This window comes from Solenopsis invicta, chromosome 9 (genome assembly GCF_016802725.1).
Source record: "Solenopsis invicta isolate M01_SB chromosome 9, UNIL_Sinv_3.0, whole genome shotgun sequence".
In the NCBI taxonomy this organism is placed as follows: domain Eukaryota; kingdom Metazoa; phylum Arthropoda; class Insecta; order Hymenoptera; family Formicidae; genus Solenopsis; species Solenopsis invicta.
Window position 1 is genome coordinate 9,689,492 of NC_052672.1, and position 25,799 is coordinate 9,715,290.

Genomic DNA, 25,799 nt, shown 5'->3' on the forward strand with positions numbered 1-25,799 from the left:
TTATTTGACAATTATTTTAATTTATTTTATAGTTAATTTCTTTCCTACAAGGCTGCATCAAAATTCTGCTATGTAATAACTGCCTAGGGTATTAGTTTTGGAACCCAATCCCCAGACATTTCACATTATGATGCAAAAACATTAATTATAATAAATAAAATACGATGTTAGTGTTATAAAAACTGTTATACCATCTAACAGAAAACACTTTCTAATTTATATTTATGTTTCTCAAAGTTTTATTTTTAACTTGTATTTAAGAAATATTATCCAAAAACAAAACGGTACCAATATTAACGATTTTCCTCTAAAAAATAACAATATATTTTTAAAATTTTTTACATTTCTCTAAAATCACCTTCTTGTTTCCAAAATTATACTGTTTCTAAAATTTACATTGATTTATCTAAATACAAAATAATGTATTATCGTTACTTCAATTCAAGTACAAAATTGATTTTGATAACAGTATTATTAATACGTAACAAACTTAATTGTAAGATTTCTTCAAAACATTACAAATATTAATTAACCAATATTAAAAGCTAAGATTCGCTCAAGAGATTCTTTTTATAATTTTTTCTCCGTTTATTCAAATTATGGATAGTCACTCGGATGTAGACCTGAATCAATACCAGCACTGGAGATTGAGAATTGTGAATTAAAGTTATTATAAAGAAAAATATTAATTCTACTACTAAGAAAAGCAATTACTCAATTTACAATTTTCGTCTAGTAACAATTATCAACAAAAAATATTTTCTTGATAATTGTCTTATAAAATATACTTATCACAAATTTTAGAAAAACTCATTATACTTAAAAAAAGAATTTATACTTTTTTTAAGTACATAAATTATTATGAAAAATATTATAAAATTATATAAAAAAAAAATCAGAATCATAAATCAAATTTTTATTTAACTTAATATTCTTCATTAAAGTATCAAACTAATATTATTAAGATTTAGAATATATTTTAAAATTTAAAGCTTATGATGAACTGACAGATTTATGGCTGACAGATTTATGGCTATATGAACTTGTGAAATAAATAATATTTATACTTAATTCAAATAATTTACTTCACAGAAGTTTATCTTAAGTAAATGTTACTTATTTAAAATAATGTATTGATGTGTGTATTTTAAGACTATTACCAAGAAAATATTTGCAAAGATAACTGTTACAAAAAGAAGATTAAAATAATAATTTTTTAGTATGAGAATAATATTTTTCTAAATGTTCTTGCACAAAAAAAATATTAATACTACTGCTAAGAAAAACGATTACTCAGTTTATTTTTTTCTTTTTTGAAATAACAATTATCTTATTAAGAAACTTTTCTTGATAGTTTTAAAATATACTCATCATAAATTTAATTTAAAAAAAACTCATATACCTAAAAAAAAATTTATACTCTTTTTAAGAATATTATAAAATTGTATAAAAAAAAAATCAGAATTATAAATATATTATAATTTTTAACTTAATATTCTTGATTGAAGTATCAAACTAATATAATAATTGCTAGGACTCTCTCTCTCTCTCTCTCTCTCTCTCTCTCTCTATATATATATATATATATATATAGAGAGAGAGAGAGAGAGAGTCCTAGCAATTATTATATTAGTTTGATACTTCAATCAAGAATATTAAGTTAAAAATTATAATATATTTATAATTCTGATTTTTTTTTATATCCAAATATATATTAATATATTTGGAGGTTATAATAAACTTATGATAAATTTGAGGATGTACAAACTTGTGAAATAATTCAAATAACATTTACTTAAATCGAATAATTTACAGTACATATTTTTCTATATGCACACAATTTATTTTAAATAAATTACTTGTTTCAAGTAAATATGACAAGTTATTTTAAGAGTATTATCAGTAAAACATTCTTTTAAAAACAATTATTACTTTAAAAAGGAAAAATAAAAAAATCGTTTTTCTTAGCACAAAAATATAAATTTTTCTGCGTATAAAATTTTAATTAGAACGCATCAAATTTATCTGATTGAATTCTAATTTTCAATTCGCAATCCTCAATCCTAACGCGTAGTTTAAAAGAAAAAAGGAAATAGTATCCGCGACCGGTGAAATCACGCGGTTTTCTTTCGATCTTTATCCAGCTTTTGTAATAACAGCAACTTTCATTTCGAGAACCGCAATAGCACATATTTACGTGATAACCCTCCGAATGTTCGCTAAGACCGAAGTGAATACAACGCTACAGTGCTCAACTCCAAAGTCTAGAAAGATCAATTCATAATAAACGTGACGACTGATCCGTACCGGGGAGAAATTTTTCAGCTGATCGCACGCCTTCAGCTGATCGGGGCCGAGCGGAGCCGGCAACGCCGCGTCGGGCGCGCAACAAGTCGCTCCTATCGGAACGGAAAGGGAATCGCGGCGGGGACGACGGGGGGACAGAGGACTCGTAACCTACCTCCTCGTTCTTTATGGTGGCCAGGATGTTGACGTACTCCTTGAAACGATTCCTCGCCTCGACTGTAACGTAAAATCGCACGTTGCACACCGCGCTGAACACCACGGCATGAGCCGTCTACGTGTTTACATCGAGTATACGATAGACGCGCGTGAGGTCACGCCTCGCGAGCTGGACAGCCGCGAGCGGAGCTCGGCGACGTAAACGCAACCCACCTCGGGTCTCCGGGTCCGTCAGGAACCGCTTGAAATGCTTCACCAGGTCGTGATTCCGCGTCGTGCCCCCGTTTTCCAGCAGGTAATTGCGAATCTCCTCCAGAGACAGCTCAGTGGGAGTCGCCATCTTGGACGAACTGACTCTGCAGCCGCTGACGGTCGTCCGCGACGTGAGTCCGACCTGTTGGTAACAAAGGTCGCTGTAGTTATCGCCGAGAACGAGCGTCGAATGACATCGATTGATTGAATTTTTTTTTAATCTCTATTCATTCTTTTATATACGCGCATAAGCAAACGTACACACGTAAATGTTGCAGAATAATCACGAAATACTTATAAATAATAATAACGCAGTAGAAAACATTTTGTATTTATATATTAAAACTGATTCTCTTGATTAAAATTTTTAACATAAAGTGAGTGTATTTAAATATTTTATTTCAATTGATGTTCAATATTTTTAGTGAGTTAAAATAATACAATTTATGAATAAATAAAGAAATAACATAAAAATAATGTAGTTTTCAAATGTAAATTGCAAGATAAATCAAAACATATTATAAATCATAATTTTATTGGAGAATGATGTTTCAACAATTTGTTTCCAAATGTATAAGAGATTATAAATAACGTTATACTAATAATTTTTGCTCGTATATACACATACAAGTTAAAAAATAAAATAACAATATACTTATGTATATAACACTGCTGCTTATAAATTCGGGAACACTTGCGAACACTTCTCGTATGTCATAAAAAGTTAAGTGTCTTGTTAAAAAAATATATAGATAAGTTTTTAAAAGTATTTTAAAGAAGAGAGATAGAGACGTAAATGTGTTGTTTCTTTTTAATTTTTTTTCTACGATATTTTATTTCTACATCATTTAAAAATCAAAATTAGAATTTTTTCAACACTTTTATTGCACTTCGAAGGACTGTAGATAAACAGAAACTGTAGATTAACTATAGATTAACTGAAGCATCAGATAAAAATGAACGAGAAAGTTAAACAGGCTATCTAAGTTTTAAAATCGTTTCTTTAATGGTCTAATGATTTGTTGCAATAATCTTACGTAAAAATTATTTTTATAAAATACTTTTTAATTCCAAAATTAAAGAGTTAACAGGAAACAAAAAAAAATTTCTTGTTATAATAAAATGTTCCCGAATAATTTTTTTCAAAATATTTAAAAATTTTTTTTAAATTTAACATTTCTTGAAATAAGAGAAAATTATAAGTGTTTCCGAAAAATAATGTATTATATATACAAGGTGCTTCCTAATATGAGTATTTCCAAGATTATTCAGAAATTAATTCAAAAATTAATTCAGGACACAAAAAATTCATATATATTATTGATCAATTCAGTTCAGTTACTAAATTACAGACAATTTTATTAATATCATACATGCAAAAAATACGAGACATTTATAACTTTTATTGGTGAATTATAATTTTATTATGTGACTATTATTACATTACTAACTGTATTAATTTAAAAAAAATTATTAAATTTAGGCAAATTAATTGGCAGCTTTTTATGGTACAAAGAGCAATAGCACATTTATAAGCAGAAAACATTTAAACATGTTGATCAAATAATATAATTAAAAGAGTTTGCTGTTTTACAATAAAATTATGAAATAATAAAATTCACTAATAATAGTTATAAATGCCTGGTATAATTTTTCGCCTGTTATAATGTAATTAAAAAATCTATATCTCATTAACTGTGTGGAATTGACCTATATTGTATATGAACTTTTTGTCTTACTTTTGTATCCTAAATTTATTTCACATGTTATGTACACATATTATAAAACATACCTGTACACATACACACGCATATTAAAGCATATATTGCTATTTTAGTTTTAAATGGATGTGAACATGCTTTGCTAATTGTGCTTGATAAACGGCTCAGAAATTCGCCAAAACGATCAATAAATATACAGAACGTTATATATATTTAATAGCCGCGAAAGTATCTATCCGTGTTAATGCATTCGTTCGCGATATATTATTCACCTGCGCGCCGAATAGACGATTCTCAAAAGCCTTTTAGCGATCACGTTATTCCACGGATTTCCAACCGCTCGCGCAAACGGCGGTCCCCGTTCCCGTCGACCGGATTAAATACCGTATTTTAAACGCGCCGGCACATATTAATGGAGGCGTCGCAACGTCGGAGTGCATTTAACGCTTTCCCGCCGTAAGCTCTTTACGATCGGATAGGATCAAAACGCACGACACGCGCGCTTCATGCGAAACCTTTTTAACAGACGTTCAGGCGAAATCGTAATCTGTCCCTGCCAGCGTTGGCGCGGAGCACCGTCCGGAACACGCGCCTCTATATTTATTCAACGACCAATTAGTAACCGACGCGATAAATTCTGCCTTAATTTATGATCGACCGTAATTTCCCATGTACTTTCAAAGCTGCCTCATAACAGAGAGAGAGAGAGAATACGAGACACGTATCCCGTGACAGAGAGACGTTAGCCTTTTCATTTAGACGCGTACGATCGTAGATATTGATAAAGAAAAAGAAGAATGAATCGTCAAAATATTTAATCTTAATTTGTACATCGCAACTTGGTGAGTTCTAATATATATGCTGCGTTACGTAAACATATTATAGACATTATTATGTCCCGTTATATTATGCGCATATATTATGTGGCTGGTATAAAATTAAGGAATATGTATTCACTTCCGCTTCTCCCCCGTCTCTCCAAAGGGTTAAAAACTATTACGGTGCACCTTGTGTACACCATCGGAGCTCTCGTTAGCTGTACAATCACGCGCCTGTAATAGCGGCGATTCTTATTAACGATGCCTCGTGATTAAGAAAACGACCTTACTAATCACCCTTGATGTGTAGAAATACACGTAAACCGAGAGAGGAGGGCGGGAGTGCCAGAAGGGCGGGTATATATGCGTGCGGCACGCAGAGCTCTGCGCGTATGTGTATCCGTGGAACGGAAGCGAAGCGGTGCCTTTGTAATTAAACCCCCTTTATCGGCGATATTCTAATGAAACGACGAGTAATGATCGAGCGCGGCCCGCAACAGTCGCACGAACATCCTTCTCTCTGACTTCGGCATAAACATAGTTGTTTTCGCTTCCGAACATCTCGCGAAACTCAACCTCATATTCAAAAAAATTTTTAATTATATTACGCGATTAATCAGAACTGCACACCTTTCATACGTTGCAAAGTGTTCACGAAGCAAAAGGATACACACGTAAAGAACGGTTTTGCTAAAAAAAAATTTAGTTAGATACAGGTCTAAAAATAATTTTGTTGAATTATGAAAATAATTATGTAGAACATTCAAGTATGATAAGCAAGGTATGATTGCAAAATGTTTTGACATTCTAAGCAACTAATTTGACTATACTACACAATTAAAAATAATTTTGATGGCCCAACAAAATTATTTTCAGATCTGTGTTCAGCTAAACTTTTAGACACTTTAGCAAAACTGTTCACAGAAAAAACAATTTTGCTGAAATACAGATCTGAAGATAATTATGTCTTAAAAATTTAATTCCCAAATAGTCCCATTTTTTGCGCGCATGTGATCACTTAGGCTAAAAATTAATAAATTCAAAATAATATTTCTTTATTTTCTAGAAATGTTTATAATAAGCTACTTAATGTGTTTCTCTTCTACTTGTTTAATATTTTCTTTACTGTTTGCAGAAAATATTGATTAAATTTGTATATGCATTGTCTTTAGATATTAATAAATCATTAATAAATCATCAATAAATAATGTCGACAATAACATATAATAAGAATGGCTTTTAACTGGGGTGTAAAAATCACAAACTGAGAATTAAAATAAGATTAACAATAAGTTGCTATCGTATAAATGTATTTATTATACATTGTATCTGTTCTTACAAAATTATTAAAATTGATTTATTTATTATATTTATTTATTACATTATAAATGTTATGTAAAGTACTCTTCAATAAAAATAAACACTTATAAAAGTTTTTTTACATTGTATAATTATGAAGATAGTAATAGCTTATAATACTTTTTAAATCATATCTCATTGGAAAAGACTCGTATTATTATTTCAAATTTAAAAACTTTTACCAAACTTGATTAATTTTATAACGTAAATGATTAATTGGGATGTTTTTTACATCCCAGTTTCAATAGTTCGAGACTATAAATATACAAATCATAACTTGCTTCTATTGCATAAATTGATCCTCGAAGTTTCCAAATAAAAGGTAAATACACGAAAAGAACAATTTTGTTAAAATACCGATCTGACAATAACTACGTTAAACTATGTTAAACTATATTAAAAAATTTATAACACAGATATTTAAGTTGATTGTTAAAATACCAAAATTTTAGCAGCACCATCCCCTTACTTTAACATTTTACGTAATTATATTTTGATAGTTCAACATGAAATTATTTTCTAATCTATATCTAACTAAATTTTTACGCATTTATGTGTGTAACCTTTTTTTATACTTAGACGCGTAATTTAATATTGAGCGCTGTAAGCGTGTAAGAAATAGAAAAATTACACGCATAAGTTTAATTTAATGCATAAAAATTGTACAAGGTGTAAAAAGTGACTACACGTTTTACACACTTGGATTTGCAGTGATACCTTGGCCTCACCGGCGCGGCGGTAGCTCGCACACAATTTTACAAACTCGGGGGGATTGATGCACGAGATTGAGCACAGATAGACTAGATGATATTCCCGCGAAATGCGCGCCGTCGGGGTCGAGGGGAAAGTGACCGCGACAGGAGGGAAACGAGCGGCGGGAACAACGGGGACAAAGGATCGCGACGACGCCCCGCCGGTCCCGAGGTGCATCTACGATATCATCTACCCGTGTTCTCCTCCGCGTTATGCTTATACTCGCGTGCATACGTAAGAACCAGCCGCGTTGTCGCTGCGCTTTATCCGCGCGTCCGGTGCGCAAACTGCGCGAGTCAGAGGGCACTCCTTATGATCTACCGACCCGAGATTCCAAGGAGCTGCGACAATCCACTTACCAGTCGGTAGTCACCCGCGTTGATTTTCTGCCCGTCTCGCCGTTGCCACCGTATTCGCGAGAAGTATAACGGGAGAGAGTGACGCATTCCGTAAAACCGGAGATCGAGGCCGGTAACTAGAGTCCGACCGAAACCATTTCTTTTATTTCTCGGCGAAACCAAAACCGAATATTCGATTGATCTTTAGTCTCGGCCGCAACCGAAACCGAATATTCAGTCGAACTCTAGACGTTTTAATCATCAAGATCACGTCGCACGAATCGAACATAAATATCATTTTCGCATGTCCGGCGAGGTGCCGGAATTCGCACTCGTCAAATGTCCTACCGGTAGAGTCCGACTGAATATTCGGTTTCGATTATGTAATGAGCGATAAAAATAAATACTATTGAGTATATGTGATAAATATATGTTCTTAAAGAAAAAATACATATTATTGTACATATGTATAGGGTAAAGTCACCTATTATGGGATAGGTTCCTAATGTGAAGTAATGAGGTTTCTGCTACATTAATAAACGCATGTAATTGATACTATCATAAACTTATTACTCTTGAGTAAAATCTATTTAGTAGAAAATTCATTATTAGATTATGCGCGGAGTGGTTAAAAAAAAAACTTTTGAAATTGGATGATGTCAAGATTTATTAAGATGAGTTTTTAAACCTTGTTTATTAAAAAATAAATGATAATAGTAATAAAATAAAGTCGTATTAACAAAAAAATACAGGATGTAATGATTTGCTTAATTATAAATATTAGATATGGTGAAATATTTGGTGATCGTGAAATTGCAAAGCATGGGACTCATAATATGAGATATTCAAAAATCCCCATTTATTATTGCATATTCTTCGACTTCGACAGCTTTGCAAAATGCTACAGTAAAGTTTGTCATTGAGGACTTTCGAATTATGAGGCTTGAAAGTTTATGGCTTTCAGCATTAGCACTGAGACTTTAAAATATCTCAAAAAGAATAGATTTTGGAGAAAAATGTTACGCATAAAAATTTTTGAGTATCAAAAGAGCTATTTATACATTTATATCTCTTTCTAAAATTTTTATATTTTTCATAGAAGTTTTGGTTTCCGTTTCAGATTCGAATTCGGCCAAAACTAAAGATCGATCGAATATTCGGTTTTGATTTTGCCGAAAATAAAAAAAGTGGTTTCGGTTGAACTCTAAATACGCCAGATATGCGCTCGCATATACGTTTACGGCGAAACAAAAGTTCAATTATCGAAATTATATGAGCCCTGTTATGATTCGCGGTTACTGTTATATTTGGACTGAAATAGAAACACGATCACTCGCTTGCGGTAGAGGATATGCGATTTTGTGAGATATTAGTACCGTAATTCTTTTCTTGAATCGCGGGGCAATATGCACTTGAATTTTAAATTACGATTTTGCATGTAATTAAAAATTGCAAATACAGCACAAAATCATCTTTAAAATAAAGAATTCATTAAATAAATATAGAAAATAAAAATTACACGAGTACCCAATTTAAATGGCCGTACATATGCTGCATATTTATTTTAAGGTGACTTTTTAAAACTTTATTTCGATCGTTTTTAACTTGCATTGAATTAGATGTAATTTAAAATCTACATCACTGATTTTTAAGAAAAAACGGGACGCACGATTTTGTAAAATGCAGTTCTAGCTCGTGAACACTTCGCGAGAACATGCTCATGTTGCAGTAACAATTGCCATTTCTTCGATTTTGAGAAAAAATGAGACGCGTGGGTAAAAAAAATGTGCGATAAATTGCTTTAAATTTTCATATACTCAGAAAAAAAATTATTAAATAAATTTTTCAACTTGATTAAACTTTTCCAGTTTAAGTATTTATGAATTCATATACTTAGTTAAATATATTTATAAATGCTTAAATTAAAGTTGAAGTATTTTATGTATTTAAATTAGATACATAAGTACGTGAACTAAATAAATTTAATCAAATTAAAAAATTTTATCAATTTAACAACTTTTTTCTTAATGTATCTTTCTTTAGAGAACACTAGGCTAGAAGTAACAATTTTGATAGTAAAATTTAAAATGCAACGACAAGATACGCGCCATCGCGAGTCATTTTATTCTCTGACAAACGTAAATAGAACTTTTTCCGCACAGAAGCCAGTTCTTGTTTTTAAAAACTCGACCTATAAATGCCAATAAAATGCTTCAAGTATTAGAGTTACGGAATTAGATTTGCAAGTATAAAATAACATCAGTAAAAATAATTCAGTTAACGTGATGAAAGTACATTGCTGAACTACTTAAATTGATATAATGCAAACAGATTCGCAGTCTGAATAAGCACGTGTCTCGGGGTCAATGGATGATCTTTCAAAATTGCACCATAAAGAAATCTCGTCGATTCATTTACAGTGAGTAAAGTTAGAGCGAGCAAATACTAAATTCGTGCTGGACCAAACTACGGAGACATATAATGCGCTCTTTCTATCTCCGCTCGCCATATAAAGCGGCGATAGGGTCGCGGGGGCAATATATACGGCAGAAGCGACGTATATATTCGTCCGTAATTGGAGCGCGTCGCTCGGCGAATCGGCCGCGATATAAAACGAACCGTATAAAGACCGTACTTTGGTTGGTTTTTGCGCGCGGTTTTTAGCCGTCGTACCTCCGGTGGTCTCGTTAGATCGGACGATGGGAGGTCCGGAAGAGATCCGCCGCCACGGCTGTATACGCGTCCGCATTTACTCCACGTAGGTATCAGAACACGTCGCGGAATCCTTAGATCGTTTCTTCATCGCGAGACACCACATAAAATTATCGGAAGACAAATATCCGACACATTTAACGAGCTTTATTTAGATCGTCAGATGGCCATTTTTTCACATGTAACATCACGTTTACAAAGTTTACCAAGACAATTACTGTAATTTCATATGTATTCGTACAGTAATAATATGAATTGCGCAAATTGCTGTCTTTCAAAATTCTAATATAATCATTTTACATTATAGGGGAGAGTTATTATTAAATGTGTATCGGGTTGCTTAAATTGTACCTTATCAATATTTTATATTTTCCTTAACATTTAGTGATAAAAATATAAGATAAATAAAAAATAAATAATAGACGAAACCACTAACATTTAACAGGTTATACGTTTTGCTTTTTGCGTGCTAACAAATACTTTAAAAGTGTACAACTATTTTAATTTTTAATCAACTATTTTTACATTAAATCGATATTTTTATAAAATCTATCAGGCTTCCTTTTAAATCAAACCATCACAAATTTTATTACGATAAATGATATTAATGTAGGACTGACAATAGAGAATAATATTCTAATTGATATGAATAAAAATATGATGGTAGTAGCAAACATAAATTCAAGTCATTTTTATTTCGATGTCCTTACTTTTTTATTATTATTTATTAATCATTAAATATTTGTTTTCTTTTTTAATTCACAATAATTCCTAATAAAACAAGTGTTAGTTAATAATCCTGTTTTTAATTATTTTAATTCACAAATTCGATACTTTGATCTAGGATTGATATCAAAGGTGATATGATTAAGAAATTTACTAGATTTAAGCGATTAATCTAATCAATTAAATTGCATTTTCGCAGCTTGTTGCAAAAAGATTTATAATAAATTAAATGATTAAACATTGTAAAAATATGTATTTGAAACATCAAGCTACAATTTGCAACGTTCGTTTGCGTACAAATCAGTACATCAAATGGGAAATATAAAAAAAAACTTACGTGGTACACATTTGTCACAACTCTTCCCTATACATTTATTATGATAAATGTACAAGGGCTGAATGAACTGGGAATACGCGATGGGAAATGGAAATAGCTTCACAAAACTTGTTCATCTGTTGGCAGAAGTTTATTCAGTTATCTAGGGACTATATTGAGACATAAGTACAGGTAATTAAAGGGCACATTCTAAAGTTTATTTCCGTGTTTCTTTTATCAATTTTAACACAAATATAATATACATATTTTTTATCAATTTTAATATAAATATTCCCACCCAGTCCATCCAAAAGAAATTGAGGCATTACTCATTCAACCCACGTATTTTCGAACATATCTTATATTCTGATGGGCGATAATACGAAACATCGCCGAGTGGACACCCAGAAACAGGCATTAATTAATGCTGAACGAGAAGCATTGATGGCAGATGGGACACAGCTGAGGAGACAAATAATATCAGGAACGTAAAGCATTTCGTTGGTTATAGCGCCTAATGAATCGAAAGGGTCTAAAAAAACGCGGGGTCTCTCGCTCGTTGGTGAAGGAAGCGAGCGCGGAAGTTATCGGAGCGCACGATCTAGCCTACCGTTTACCAACCGGGTATTAGAAGTTGTCACAGGTGCTCGCCCGCATACTACGCTCCACGTACGTACGTACGCACGCACGTATGCATGCACGCATGCACGCATGCACGCATGCACGCACGCACGTACGCACGCTAAGAAAACGGGCAAAGATTCCCTCAAGGGGACGTCCGTGTGTATATTTGGCTTTCCCACAGTTTTGCGCGCAATTTTTACTACATATCCGGCCTCGCGCCGGCGTTTGTCGACGGACAGACGGAAGCCATCGCGAACTTCAAAGATTCGCGATCGGGGTGCCTCGAGTGGTATATAGGCAATGCATATTATCGTGGTGCCTACCTAACCGGGGCCGACATGTCCTCGTCGGCCAGCGTCCTCGGCTGCGCGTGCACACAAAGTCGAGGACTCGGCCAACACTCCAACGGCAGCGCGTTTATCGTCGAAGACCGGCGGTCCGAACAAAGTGCACCTTGGCCGGTGCGGCTAATGGCAATCTTGTTTTATGCCTGGCGGCCCGGCGCGCGACAAAAATCGTTTGCACGTGAGCCAGATTACTTATTACCCGGAGACGTGTGTCAATCCTGCGGATCGGTGACGTTCGAGACGATCGACGGGTTGAGACTTCCTCGTCTTTTGTACAGGCTGTACAAAGAACTTGAAATTTTGCGTAGCATCCGTCGCAATAATTCTTTCGACCTCGTGCGCATTTTGCGACCAGCCCGATGGAACGGAAAATTTATGTTGTAAAGACGTTTCATCATTTCAATTATGTATCGGTACATTTGTAATGTTTCTGAGACTATCATTTTTTGGAACATTGCAACTGCAACATTTCTACAATCGTTTGTATTGAAACCTTATGCATTCATGAAATCTTTCTGCAATGTAATATTTTGCAACATTACACAAATGCAAAGTTTCTGAGACTTCTCATCTGATAAATGCATGCGCATAACGTATTGTTGCGAAATGTTCATCGAAACGGTACACATCAGCATGTGCAGAAGTTATTCTTAACTGAATTAATTAAATTTGAAACGGATGAACAGATTTGTCTTAAAAGATACTAGAAAACATTTTTTATGTTATGTTAGTGCATGTATAATATTTATAATTAACATTAAAAAATACACAACACGTTACATGAAGAATCGATAAATGATTTATTATTTCTAATGAAAAAAAGTCACATCAGTCATCACGATAAAAAATACGTAATAGATTATCATGCAACTGATATATAGTTTTTTTTTTATTAGAAATAACATCATTGATACTTTACGTGACTTGTATTCGTATTTTTATACATTAATTATAAATATTGTACGTACCTCTTACGTGAGATAAATATATTGCAAATAAACCCAAAGAGGATATTGCAACAATCTCCGAAACAATTACATAATATTTCAGAAATGTTTCAAAGATATTGCGTAACGTAACTATAACAGTTTCAATTGTTTTTTAAATGTTACATCCCTGGAACGTTGCAGAAACTTTTCCGTGTTATCAGGTTATCGATCGCTTTAAAAAATCTCTTCGCGTACACGCGGACACTCTGGTCGTTAGTATTAATTTTCAACACGATTCCACGATGACATTTATTGACTGACGTTTATTGAGAGCAAATTTCGACGATGCATTTCAGGTGGCGTTTCGTTACGCGGTAATCCAGCGATATATCCAATAATTGGCGCGCAGCGGCCGTTTAAGATTCAATCGGCGAGTAAGGTATCGATACCAGAGCGTTCAAACCGGATTGCTAAATTACAAACATTTATATACGACTCCATCAATCATCGGCCCCGACGCGGGCAAGCCGTGCGTTGCATGGAGCTGCACCACGCGATGATAACGACTGACAAGTGTCGAGTATTAGCAACGTTTTAAGCGTGCGTCAGTCAGCGCCGGAGCAACGGGGGGAATTAAAATGCGAGCGAGAAGTAAAAAAAAAAGAAGGAAAAAGTAGCCGGACACAATCGTCGGGGTAAATCAATGGAAGGGCTCGAACGTGCAAGGGAGGGATCCGAACGAATCGTGTCGCTGTCAGTAACGACGCATTAACGCGTTCATATCGCATTCCAGCCCTTCGTTCGATTACATCGCACTCACATCCTGTACGTACATTCGTTATTTCTTCCTTCTCCCCGTAAACGTAAACTCGATACACTTTTTCTCCGTTACTCGCGTCGCCGAGACACCCGTTGTAAACTCGTGTAAAATATTCGCGATCGGGGCAGATACGGGGGGGAGCAATGTAGTGACCATTAAATTACTTCACGGAAGGATACGCAGTAGAAAACATTTTGTATTTATGCTATAAACGGCGCTTGTTAAAATTTTTGCATTGAACATACTCAAGGGTTAATTTAACGCAACGTGATTACGTTATTTAACAATACAATTGATATCCTTATGTCATTTAAATATTTTGTGTTAAATTGATAATTCACACAACATTTAAATAATAAAAGAATTTAACGTTTCGTAGTGTTAAAATAATACAATTTATAAATACATGAACAAATAATGGAAAAATGATGCAGTTTTGAAACGATAATTCTAGAATGAATATAGACACGAAAAGAACAATTTGGTTGAAATACAGATCTGAAAATAATTATGTTGAATTATTTAAAAAATTGTATCGGATTTTTAACTTGGTAGCTAGACCGTTTACAGCAATATAATCCTGCTTAGGCAAAACATTATTCGTTTGAATAAAAATTTTGTTGTTTCGTCCAAACAACATCTATTATTTGACGAAAATAACTGTTATTAGTACTTATTGATTCAAACATTGGATTCTTGGACCATTCCAAATAAATTTGTTTGAATACAATCAAATTTATTAAGTCCAAAGAAATCATTTCCTCTGTGTATCTTTTTTTTTACATTAATGCGACATTTCCATCCTTTTATCGCGCGTCTGTTGCTGTTCTGCAAAATTGCTCCAATTATTATGTCATTACAGATTGACGAAACGCTGATATCAAAAATTTTCTCTCAACAACGCCTGTATTTGTGAAATAAATAAATCGTGTTTATTACCGCGCATCACGAGGGGCTATCAGAGAAGATAGCCTCGATGCGATTCCAATATTCTCCTTAATCCCGGCACTCCGGCATCTCTCATCGAATTCCCGCGGTCGGCTCAGCGAATACGGGGGTCAGGAAGAGGGACGGGGGGTTCGGAGCAGGCAACGCGGGGTTAAGCGGGTCGGGATATAAGTGAAATCGCAATAATTACCGGCGGCACGGATCACAAATCCCGCAGTACGGTAGTTGGTAGGCGGAATGGTCTACCAACAGACGCATACAGGTATTATACGCAAGCTCTTTGTCGGGGGGGGCCTCAGAGGAGGGGTACGGTTTATATTGGCGCCACCTCCTGCACGGTTAAGCGAGCGACTAGGGCAGACTTACGCCTTACACCTCTCTCTCTCTCTCTCTTCTCTCTTCTCTCTCTACCCCCCACCCGCCGTGGTTTTCACCCTCTCGTTCACTCACTCACTCAGTTAGTCTCTCTCTCTCTCTCTCTCTCTCTTCTCTATCTCCCGCTGCCTCTATTCTCCTCTCCCCCCTCTCTCTTGCCGGCGACGACCCTCTCTCGTCTCTCTCGCCGCGCGCGCTCTGATGCTGCACAACTCCCGCTCGCTGGCTAACCCAACCTAACCCGCGCGCAAACTTCATTCCACGCCGACTGACCACCACCGACGGCCGTCGTCGTGTCCTCGACGCCGCCGTCGTCGTCGCCGCCTCGTTGTCGCTCGTCAGGGAACGCGGTCACGCGACACGTCGACTCCGACGTCGACGAATCGGTGTGTTACGTAGTACGTACGCACGTACATACGTACGAAGGGGTCTCCTCTTCTTCTCTTTCCTCTTTTCGGCGGTGGTGCACCGGCCGCCCGGTGTGTCACGCCGATATCATTGTGACTGGGATACGTGACTTGATTTTTTGAAAGTGACTGGTGCCCGGACCTCCCACTCGATCGTGCCTCGGCTACGCGTACGCGGCTGTGTATCGGGAAAATTAAGAAGACGTGTCATAAACGCAGGGGACAGGAAGTTCGGCTCACCCCGTACTCCACGGGGGAGGACTCATCCAGTGTAGGCGAAGGGCCGGAGGAAGGACCGATCATGGAAATGTCCGAGGACTGTTGGGATCACGTGGGACTGCTCCACGACGTCTCCGCCGCGGAACCACCTCCGCCACAACCCACCAACGACTTCTTAATTCATCATCAGGAGGTAAGTGCTCTCCTCTCCATCTTATAAATGCAGTAAATTGTAGTCTAGCGCGTTTCGCGACTTATCAAATTTTGTAAGAGACGCGAGTCCGTCGAATATGTGCGAGGATAGAAAGCGCGGGAAGAGCGAAGCTCAGTGCATCGCAAAATATCCCGAGTTATCAAAGTTTTACTGCTATTTTTGATTAGATCTTTTATGCCTACGCAGTTGAAGTATTTGTGTTAAATTTAATATAAGGCGCATGTGCCAATCGGACCATTCAAATTATGTTAATTTAATACAAGATGAATATGTCAGTAAGCAACATAAATACTGTAAAAAAATTAATGCAAAAAGTGTATCACTTCAACACAAACCTAATTTATTTACAAAAATACGTACATTTCATTCATTCATCTAAGAATTTACGTTTCAAGACTACATCACTTTTAGGTTATTTGTTCATTTATAATTTAATGCTATTTTTAATACTAAGAAATATTGAGTATCAATTTAATACAAAATATTCAAATAACACAAACGTCTTATGTTAAATTAACATTCGGATATGCCAAAAATTGATGTTAACTTTTTAAACACAAAATATTTTCTACTGTGTATTTTGATACTTCAAACACTCAAATAGATTTCTACTACAGTTAACTTATAATGGCTATAATGGGCTCTGTGGAGAGTTTTAACGGGTTTTACAGAAAACTTCTATTTTTAACCTTGAGGTGAGCAATTTCCAGATATCTCCCACTTTGAGACACAAAGTGGAAGTTAAAAAAAGTCTAATCGGGGTTGAAAGTGGAAGGTAAATTTTGACTCGAAATGATGTTACGGGTCAAACGTGAGATAACTGCATTATGGCAAAATTATCAGATTAATTCTCGTATCATCGCGACGTGAACGAAATTGGAGTAGCATTCGTCGTATTTGAACTGTAAAAAAGGATGAGCTGAAATGTGTTGTAACAACATGCATTAGGGCATGTTAAAGTGTCTCCACTTTTAACACACAAAACTAGCATATTAAATTAACAAAATGCATTTTTTTAACACACATAAGTGTACTTATGGAAATCGACAAACGTTCGTTTTTGATCTCTTATTTAAGAGCACGCTATATTAATTCGTGATATGAGAAATTTACGTTGAGCAAAGAAACCGGGCCGAATCGGCGGGGGGCTGCTGTTCCGTGCGCGAGTACATAATAATCGTATCCTCCTTCACTTAAACACACGAGCCTCTGACAATTTCGATATTTGTATGACCGAGGTCTGTCATCTCACGCGCGAACTCGTCTTATTGGCGCGTACACGCTCGGGAGGAACTTATTTATCCGGCACGGCCGGAGGGCCGACAGCATTTGCGTCAGATAGCTCTTTTAATAAAACGCGCGACCAGGGGATTCCGGTGTGGAAATCATTATCATAATGATACGGCGAGGCGCGCTGATTTCATTCCGTGAAAACGATCGCGGCACGTACGTCACACACGAGGCTCGAGGAACGTATATTTAATTACGCCGCTCTTGGCGATCGCGTCCCCGTAGCTTCCGTAAGACTTCCTTAGCACGCCAATTATAATACATCACTATTATCGGGCGCCATTTTGATTCACTTCGACGAAGGAGCCTTTATCCTTCAATTTTCCGACGACCACCACGGCGATGCCGCGGCGATTGTATATGGTTTAATGATTTAATGACACGGGCACTGTGCTATAAACTTGTATTTTCTTCCGTCAACGTTTTTATCCCTTTTTTCAGGAATGAAAGATAATATATATAATTCAGAAACGGAGACTCTCGAGGCTTTAGTAGGTTTATGAAGGATCTCTCTTTACATATAATCACGCGCTTAGCATCTTTTTGTCCCGTTAGGCAAACGTGAGAAATACACTCTTAAATTCGTAAACTGTGTCTCGGTTACACCCCGTATGTCGGATCGCAATTAAAAGACCCCTGAATTGGGGCTCTCACGAGAGGCCGAGGCGGCCGAACCGCGAGAACGCGTCGGCATTCCAGTAGGCTGCACCGAGGTAGAAGGCACCTGGATAGTCGTGGCAATCTCTCTGTTTGCTTAAGCCTACAGCAAATTAGTAATAATCACGCGGGACCACCTGTCATCGGTCCGATTGGCGCTGAACCAGGGCCAGAGAAATAGGGGGAGGAGGGGGATTTATATGTTATTATATATACGTTACCTGGGCGAAGGGACGAGGCGCAGGGAAAGAATCGTCCTCAAACGATCGACGAACCGAGGGACCCCGGCTCGTTCCGTTTCAATTTCGTCGGGTCCCCTTGCATAACGAGCTCTCTCCCTGCCCTTCTCTCTCTTTCTCTCTCTTTTGGCGGGGCAGCATGAGTCCACGGGGCGTTGGTTACGGTGCCCTGTAATCATACCCGAAATTATAGGCATTTAGTTGGGCATGAATGAGCGGATAGGAAAGTTTAAGAAGAAGATATCGGTGGCATCGGCGCGTCAGAGGCGCGTGCAGGGCCCGGGCCCGTTTGCCTCCGCTTCCTTTACGCCCCTTCCCGTCCCTACCGTTTCGTTCGTTCGTTCGTTCGTTCGTTCGTCGTCGGTTTCTATAGAGGCACCTGCACCTTCGCTGCCCCCCGATCGGTGCTCAGATTCACCTTCGATACAGGTCGCCCTTCCTGGCATCCTTCCTTCCGCCGTCTCGTGTGCGTGTACACGCGTGAATCCCGAGACGCGATCAACTATAATCCATCACGCACACGATGACAATTACTGTCGTAATATATCGCGCGTCGTACCGCCATTCAGTAAAATCAGAACAGAGAATCTTATCGCTCTAGAAAACATTTTTTTTTTATACTGAAATATATTTTAATTAACTTTATCTAGACTTTCGTAAAAGTATCTCGACTGTGTGTGCGTGCTACGTCTTTTTACTTTATAAGATGTCAAACGTTGACAATGTACCGCTCTGTAAAAAATTAATGCAACGTAACGGAAGCAAATTTCAAGCAAACACATCAAAACGTTTAACGTACATTTAATGTAAACTTAACATTATCAAAAGTATACTAAATTTCACGCGCATGCTTTTTATATATACATACGTTAAATTTAATGTGTATTGCATGTAATTTAAAAGTGCATTGAATTTCATGATACCTTTAACAGTGCATGTACAGAAAAAAATTAATATTACACAATTCATTCTTTCGTGTATGAGCAAGAATATAAAATCCTCTTGAAAGAATTTGATAATCTTAAACAGACATAATTTGCTTGCATGAAGAACTTTTGATTCTTTATGTAAGCAAATTATGTATCTGTTTAAGATTATCAAATTCTTTCAAGAGGATTTTATATCCTTGCTCATAGATGAACAATGAATTATTCATTTAATACTAATTTTTTTCTGTTCTGCATTTCCATAAGCTGCATCTAGAAAACGAGTCGTTAGAATAGCACTAACGCGGCCAGCAAAGTTGCACTGCGAGAAAAAAATTGAAATATTAACAAGCAAATGTGACGTTTCTTCTTTGATATTTATCGGTTATAAAAGAAATTAATTGTTATGACAAAATATGCATTTCTGTGAAATATATCTCACTTTTCTTATTAATCAGATTATTCGATGGAATAAAATTTTATTTTGCTGTATTTAATTCAAGATTTGTTTCAGTGAAACAAATTTATGTTTAAATAAATAAACTTTCAAGTATCTTCTTCTCAGTGTAGTGATGAGAAATCAATGATTGCATGATATTTGGATTAAATATTAGTTTCATTCAAACGTACAGACTGAATGCTTTCAGGGGGGAAAATATACACTCGTGGATCGCGTTAATTTTATAATCGAGAGCACTTTCCGTTTGGCAATGTCCATGGCCGTGTCACAACGACACACGATCGCGCAATCGGCGACTGCGGCCGGTGTACCTTGTTAAAACGAGACACGAAAACGCGATGGCGTCTTCGCGCCGAAAAGGATTAAAGTAAGCGATCGGTCCAATTAAAATACGGCGGGGGACCATCCCTCGCGTCGTGTCCAACACGTGACAAATGCGCGCACGGCGCATCCCAGCTGCGGCACTGAAAAATGTCGGCGCGCCGAAATATAGGCTGCTAATCGAATCGCACCTGCGCCGCGAGAGCTTCGGGGGCTTCGTCGTCTCGAAATCTGGTTTCGCGGGGCGGATGATCGTGAGCATCACGCTCGACTCACGTATGAGTTTCCCACGGCGGGCGGGCGGACGGACGGACGGACGGATGGGCCCAGCTTGAGGCCCGTCTGGTCTTATTATCGTGTAAAGAAACGCAGGCGCTCGAGAGCGCCGATCGACCATCGATTTTCGTATTCCTCCGACGTATACGCTCGCCGCTACCTCTCTTCCTCTCGCGCGCGTTTCCTCCCATCTTCTTCTGCACGACGGACGGTTCACACGACACGCACTCATAGATCGACGTAGCTTGAACCCGCGGGCCCCGGACCCGGTGGCACGCGACATTCCATCGTGTTCGGTGGCCCGAACACTCGGGAGCGTCCGTTCACACCAAAAATCGTGAATTCCGAGGTGGCGCGAACACGAGCGGACTCCCGACTCCCGAGGTATATACGCGAGCACGTACGCGCTCCGTGAGAGAACTCGGCCGATTCGACGCCGATAACGGCGTCGCTTGTCCTGCTTCCGAATTGCCCCGTTCTACGGTGAGGAAGAACGCAGACGACCGGGACGAGAGAATCAAAGCTACGGGAGCATGTGGCTTGCCCGGCACGTTCGTGTCGGACGAGCGAAGCGTCGATACGAGGCGCGGTATACGCAGCCATGAACGATTTGCGAAGCATCGTATCCGTACTTTAAAGGAATTTTAATTCGTGTGGCGGAGAGAAAGAGAATAGACGGCATAAGTCTCTTCTCCCCGTTCTCCCTCTACCCCCCCCCTCCTCCTCTCACCCTCTCGATGTAATTGATGTAAGTCGCGTGTTACGACTAAATTCCAACGGCTCGAATGCGCTCGGTGCATGGCGACGATTGTTCGGACACCTTTTTTATGTTCCTGACTACTCGCGCAATCGCTCGGGGACTGCCAATCACGGCCGTGGGAAATAATATTCGGCGGACCGATATGCGGCGCTAAAAACTATTTGCATATAATGACGTGATAATTGTGGCGTTGCGCTCTACCACCTTGTTTTCTTAGGGCGCCCGTTAATTTCGTATTAATGAATATTACCCGCACGCTTGCTAATTATATTCTATTATATTCCGAACACACGCTTTGTATACGTATAGATACGATTACGTCATTAATTTTATTCTAACGACGGCGCGGTAATTTTCACAGCTATACAAAGCGCATTATTAAAATCTAATAATATGGAAAATGTAACATCTGTTTGTTAATTATAACAACCGCGTCATAGGAAGGCGAATCTGTTTTCCGAAATCAGCTGATTTGAATTGCATTTTCGCACTCAATTCAGCAACACAAGACAACACAATCTCGTGCTAAACCTCCCATCAGATTATGCTGCGTATCTGCGATTTAATATCTCACGCGGCGGAGAGAAGGCCTTCGCGCTATTATACGGGGAGAGAAATGTGTCACCCGACTGTGAACGCCTGGGCTGCTCTCTTGAGAACCCAGTTCGATGACATCGCCTTTTCCGAAGCGACGCGTTGCACGGTTCACACGACCGTGCATTCCGCACTTTTGTCGCACTTCGTCGCGCGCGGGATACGCACTTGTTGTGTAAGCACTTGTCGCCACCCTTCCTGCTTCCAGCCAGAACGACGACGTCCTTCCGTCGCCGTCCCCCTTCGCCGTCGCCGCCGCCGTCGTCATCGTCGTCCTCCTCGTTGTCGCTTGATCCCTGCAGTCATTCGCAAGCCCGCCGAATGCGAACCTTCCTCGGAACACACGTGACACGTGCGTCCCGCATCGACCGGACACGTGCAGGGGCGCAATGTCGCCGTCGAGCACGACGAACTCACCGTACCCTAATGGTTACGGTTACAGGCCACGTCGGCGCCCGTATTTTCTCTCCGACCCGTCGCTCATCTCCGATACATCACCGCAACAGCGATACATTAGCCAGGGGTGTGAATAATGATTGTGTTCGAAGGTCGAAAGTTAATACTTTCGAAGGAGGGCTCCCACGATTGCAACCAATTAATACCAAAGAAAAATTCGGGCGAGTAGGAGTCAAAGCGGTCAACGCGAAACTAAATTGATTGGCTTAACTTACGACAAAATCTTTAATTATTTCGAAATTTACACGATCATTTCGCAAGTATAAACCAGACGTTTCGACTTAAGTCATCTTCAGTAGATGACGTAGTGTTGCAATTTGGCGGTTCATACCAACAAGATGAAATAACGTTACCTATCACCTTTGTTCAAAGGCAAAGCTGCAGCACGTTTATGTCTCAACCGGTTCCACAGCCGGAGGATCAATTGAATAATATCCTACCTTTTACGAAATGCATGATTCCGAACGAAATATTTATAAAGCCATATCTTTGTGATTCAAGCGATCAGAAGCTCGAATCTCGCCCCGTTACTCTATCCCGTTATCCTAACGTCAGCACAATAATTCTCCATGTCAGAACGCTGAGAGTGGCTTCGAGTCCTTCGGCAATCTTCTGGGAATTCGAAAACGTCCGAGTCGACGGAAGCCCCCCGAGTGCGCGAGAGAGGGCAAAGGAAACAATCGACCACTTGTTGCTGAAAAGATTGTATCGAGTATTCGCAAGAGGGTCTCGTATAGGCGAGATTAAAAAAACGGTATACTTATAGGCATACCTTTTTTTCCGCGAGCAACCGCCATGCTCCGTCAAGTTCCGCCGCCTATATCGGCGGGGATCCGCCGCGGCCGATGAAACGGCCCGATACGTTTAAAGGCGCTCGCCGTTTCGTAACGGAAGTAATCACGCGGCCAAGAACAAGGATTGCTGGATTATAGACGTGGCGCACGAGAGAAGCTTTTCTTTTGTGTCACCAGTAGACCGCGGCGGCTCCCTCTCACGCGAGAATAAATTCGGCGGACCGTAAAGAACCATCGCTTTCGAATAGCTGCTTTCAACGGCGATACACCGGCCGCAATAAAAATATTTTTTGCGCCCCTATAGAATCATGACTTCACCAGCGATTCTATAGTCGTCCATTCCTCTGGTTAAAATATTTATAAGCACCACGTTGAAACATATTTCTTAACGATTCACACATTTATTATCCGTACACAGAAACAAAATTAGTATTAAATCAACAATCATATTCTTATATACATATATATAAGCAAAATTATAAAATCTTCTCGAGAGAAACAAAATTCTTCATATAAAAAAATGTCTTCATGTAAGCAAGTTGTATCTGTTTAAAAAAAGTATATGTTGCATCGCTCGTTATTCTTGTAATGCAAAATGTAAATAGAAAGCGGCCAATTTACAAGCACAACAACTAGATTAGGTAGTTTTTTATTCTCCTTTAATTTTACATTAGTACGTTTCGACTTAGGGATAGATTCTGTAACCTTAACAATGTTGTTACAGTAACGTTGTGCATATTTCTTGTATCACGTAATAGCAGCGCAACGATACCATAACGACATAGTTAAGATTACAGAATCAACTTTTTAGTCTTCATCAGTTTATGGAAACAATTGACGATTATCTTAAACAATTAATATACATGTCTGTTTAAGATTGTCAAACTCAAGAAGATTGCTTGCTTATAGTATTATGAGAATACGATTGTTGATTTGATAATAATCTTTTTTCTGTGTAGGGACGTGGAAATAATCGTATTGACAATTTCTATACTTATTGAAGATATATATTTAATCAAAACAATTATCCAATGTAACATAACATTAATCTTTTTTGATCAATCAAGACAGTGTCAATTAGAGATTCTCTGATCAGAGACTAGTCATAAGAAGATTATTTTTGATTGGTCCGCCATGTTTTGTCAACTCCAAAGACAAAAAAAGAGAAAAAAAAATATAGAAGAGAATTGATAAAGAGCTAGTGAATATATATCTTTCACTCTCGCAAGATTTTAAAGAATAAATGACGCGCTTTTTTGGCCAATTTCTTAGAAAGTCTCTAATATCAAGAACTGTTACATTCTTAACAATCAAAAGCGCTTTTATCAATCAACGACTGTATTTTCGATCCCAAGTTCATGTAAGATAGGGGACGAAAATCGTACGGCCGCGTTTTCAAAGTACGCACCCTTGCAGACGATGTTCTCGTCGAAAGTTTTCGTCCTCAATGTAAACGGCGAGTTGGCTTTCGCTAGAAAGAGAGAGGACGAATTCGCCCTAATTGAACAACCCTCGACTGAGCGACACGCTTCGCTACAAGGGTGGGTTTATCTCGACGCACGTTAATGCGAGTGCGAGTAGGTGTGCGAGGGTGTATAAAGCACAATCTTCGCTGCCTTTATTCCAGCGATGGCGAAGTACAGCGTATGGCTGTATGTACGTATATATACGTTGCGGATTCTCGTTTCTTTCATCGTCTCGTGTAGGTTACTTTATTAGCCGGGTAACACCGCACAGGTTTCGACGCAACAGTTAGCGGTCCGACCTCTTCACTACTCCAGGGGGGGCTGAGCCATTGTCGAGCGAAGTATCTTCCGGCAGTAACTAATTTTCCTGAAGTTTTCGCGAGGTATCGTACAACCCCGTACGAGTCCCCCGTGTGTGATTAGAGAAACGAGCAATGACAACGCGTTTGCGCGGGTATACGCTTCTCTAAATTGAAACGTGTAAAATGTCTTACGATAATTCTCGTTTTATTTAACAATAAAACATAAACGCACGCGGCGGCGGTCAAAATTTAAAGCAATTTTTCCTCCATGTTTGAATAACTTCAAGGTTCTTAGGTTCTCAATTTGCAGAAGAACAAATTTCCTAAAGTCCGAATTCCGCGTGGGGTGGAGCGAAAAGAATAGACGAAGAAGAGAGCGCGGTTAAAGTGCTTCTGCGATGCTCGAAGGGAGATAGGGAAGAGGAGAGGCGCGTTCGACACGAGGGAAGAGGTGTACCAATGAGTCGGATGGAAAACGACCCTTCGCTACACTCGGGGGTTAGCCGCTCTTCCCGATTTCCTTCCACCCGGCGCAGCCACTTTCCCGCTTATTCAGCAATGATTCAATTCGGATGTGCTTTTTACGCCCGCTACGGTGGCAGTGGCGGTGATGGTGGTGGTGGTGGCGGCGATAGAGAAGCGTCGTCGGTGGGAGGTTACCGAGCCGTGCTCCGTAACCCCGCAATGGGGAATGAAAAAGGGGGATGAAAGGTAGATGTAGGCTGGGGACCGACCAGGGGAAGAGAAGCGAAGAAGGCTGCGGAGTTATCCCGCGCTGAAAACAGATTGCTTCTTCCTTCTCTCTCGTTCTCTTTTTCTCCTCGCTCCTCTCTGCGTTCTCACGGAGGGAGAAAAACTATGAGCCGGAGAGTCAACTAACCGACAAGTCGTTCTTTTAATTCAGCTAACCGCGCTTC

The 25,799-nt window shown here is 38.4% G+C and overlaps 2 protein-coding genes across 3 annotated transcripts in view; one reads left to right on the forward strand and one right to left on the reverse strand.

Moving 5' to 3' along the window:
- The window catches only part of LOC105196166 (ankyrin repeat domain-containing protein SOWAHB), a 278,892-nt gene that overhangs the window by 122,320 nt on the left and 130,773 nt on the right, over positions 1-25,799 (reverse strand). The window contains exons 3-5 of one of the 2 annotated variants that reach the window (XM_011161939.3): positions 18,510-18,696; positions 2,677-2,857; positions 2,462-2,523 (exon numbers count right to left, since the gene is read on the reverse strand). In XM_011161939.3, the coding sequence (XP_011160241.1) occupies positions 2,462-2,523; positions 2,677-2,803 (189 nt within the window). In that variant the 5' untranslated portion in view covers positions 2,804-2,857; positions 18,510-18,696. Of the gene's footprint in view, positions 1-2,461; positions 2,524-2,676; positions 2,858-18,509; positions 18,697-25,799 lie in introns of those variants that run through there. The other variant, XR_850740.3, reaches the window with a different exon arrangement.
- The window catches only part of LOC105196167 (homeobox protein araucan), a 74,090-nt gene continuing 64,500 nt past the window's right edge, over positions 16,210-25,799 (forward strand). Inside the window, 1 exon segment of the mRNA XM_011161942.3 lies at positions 16,210-16,320. Within this exon segment, the coding sequence (XP_011160244.2) occupies positions 16,210-16,320 (111 nt within the window).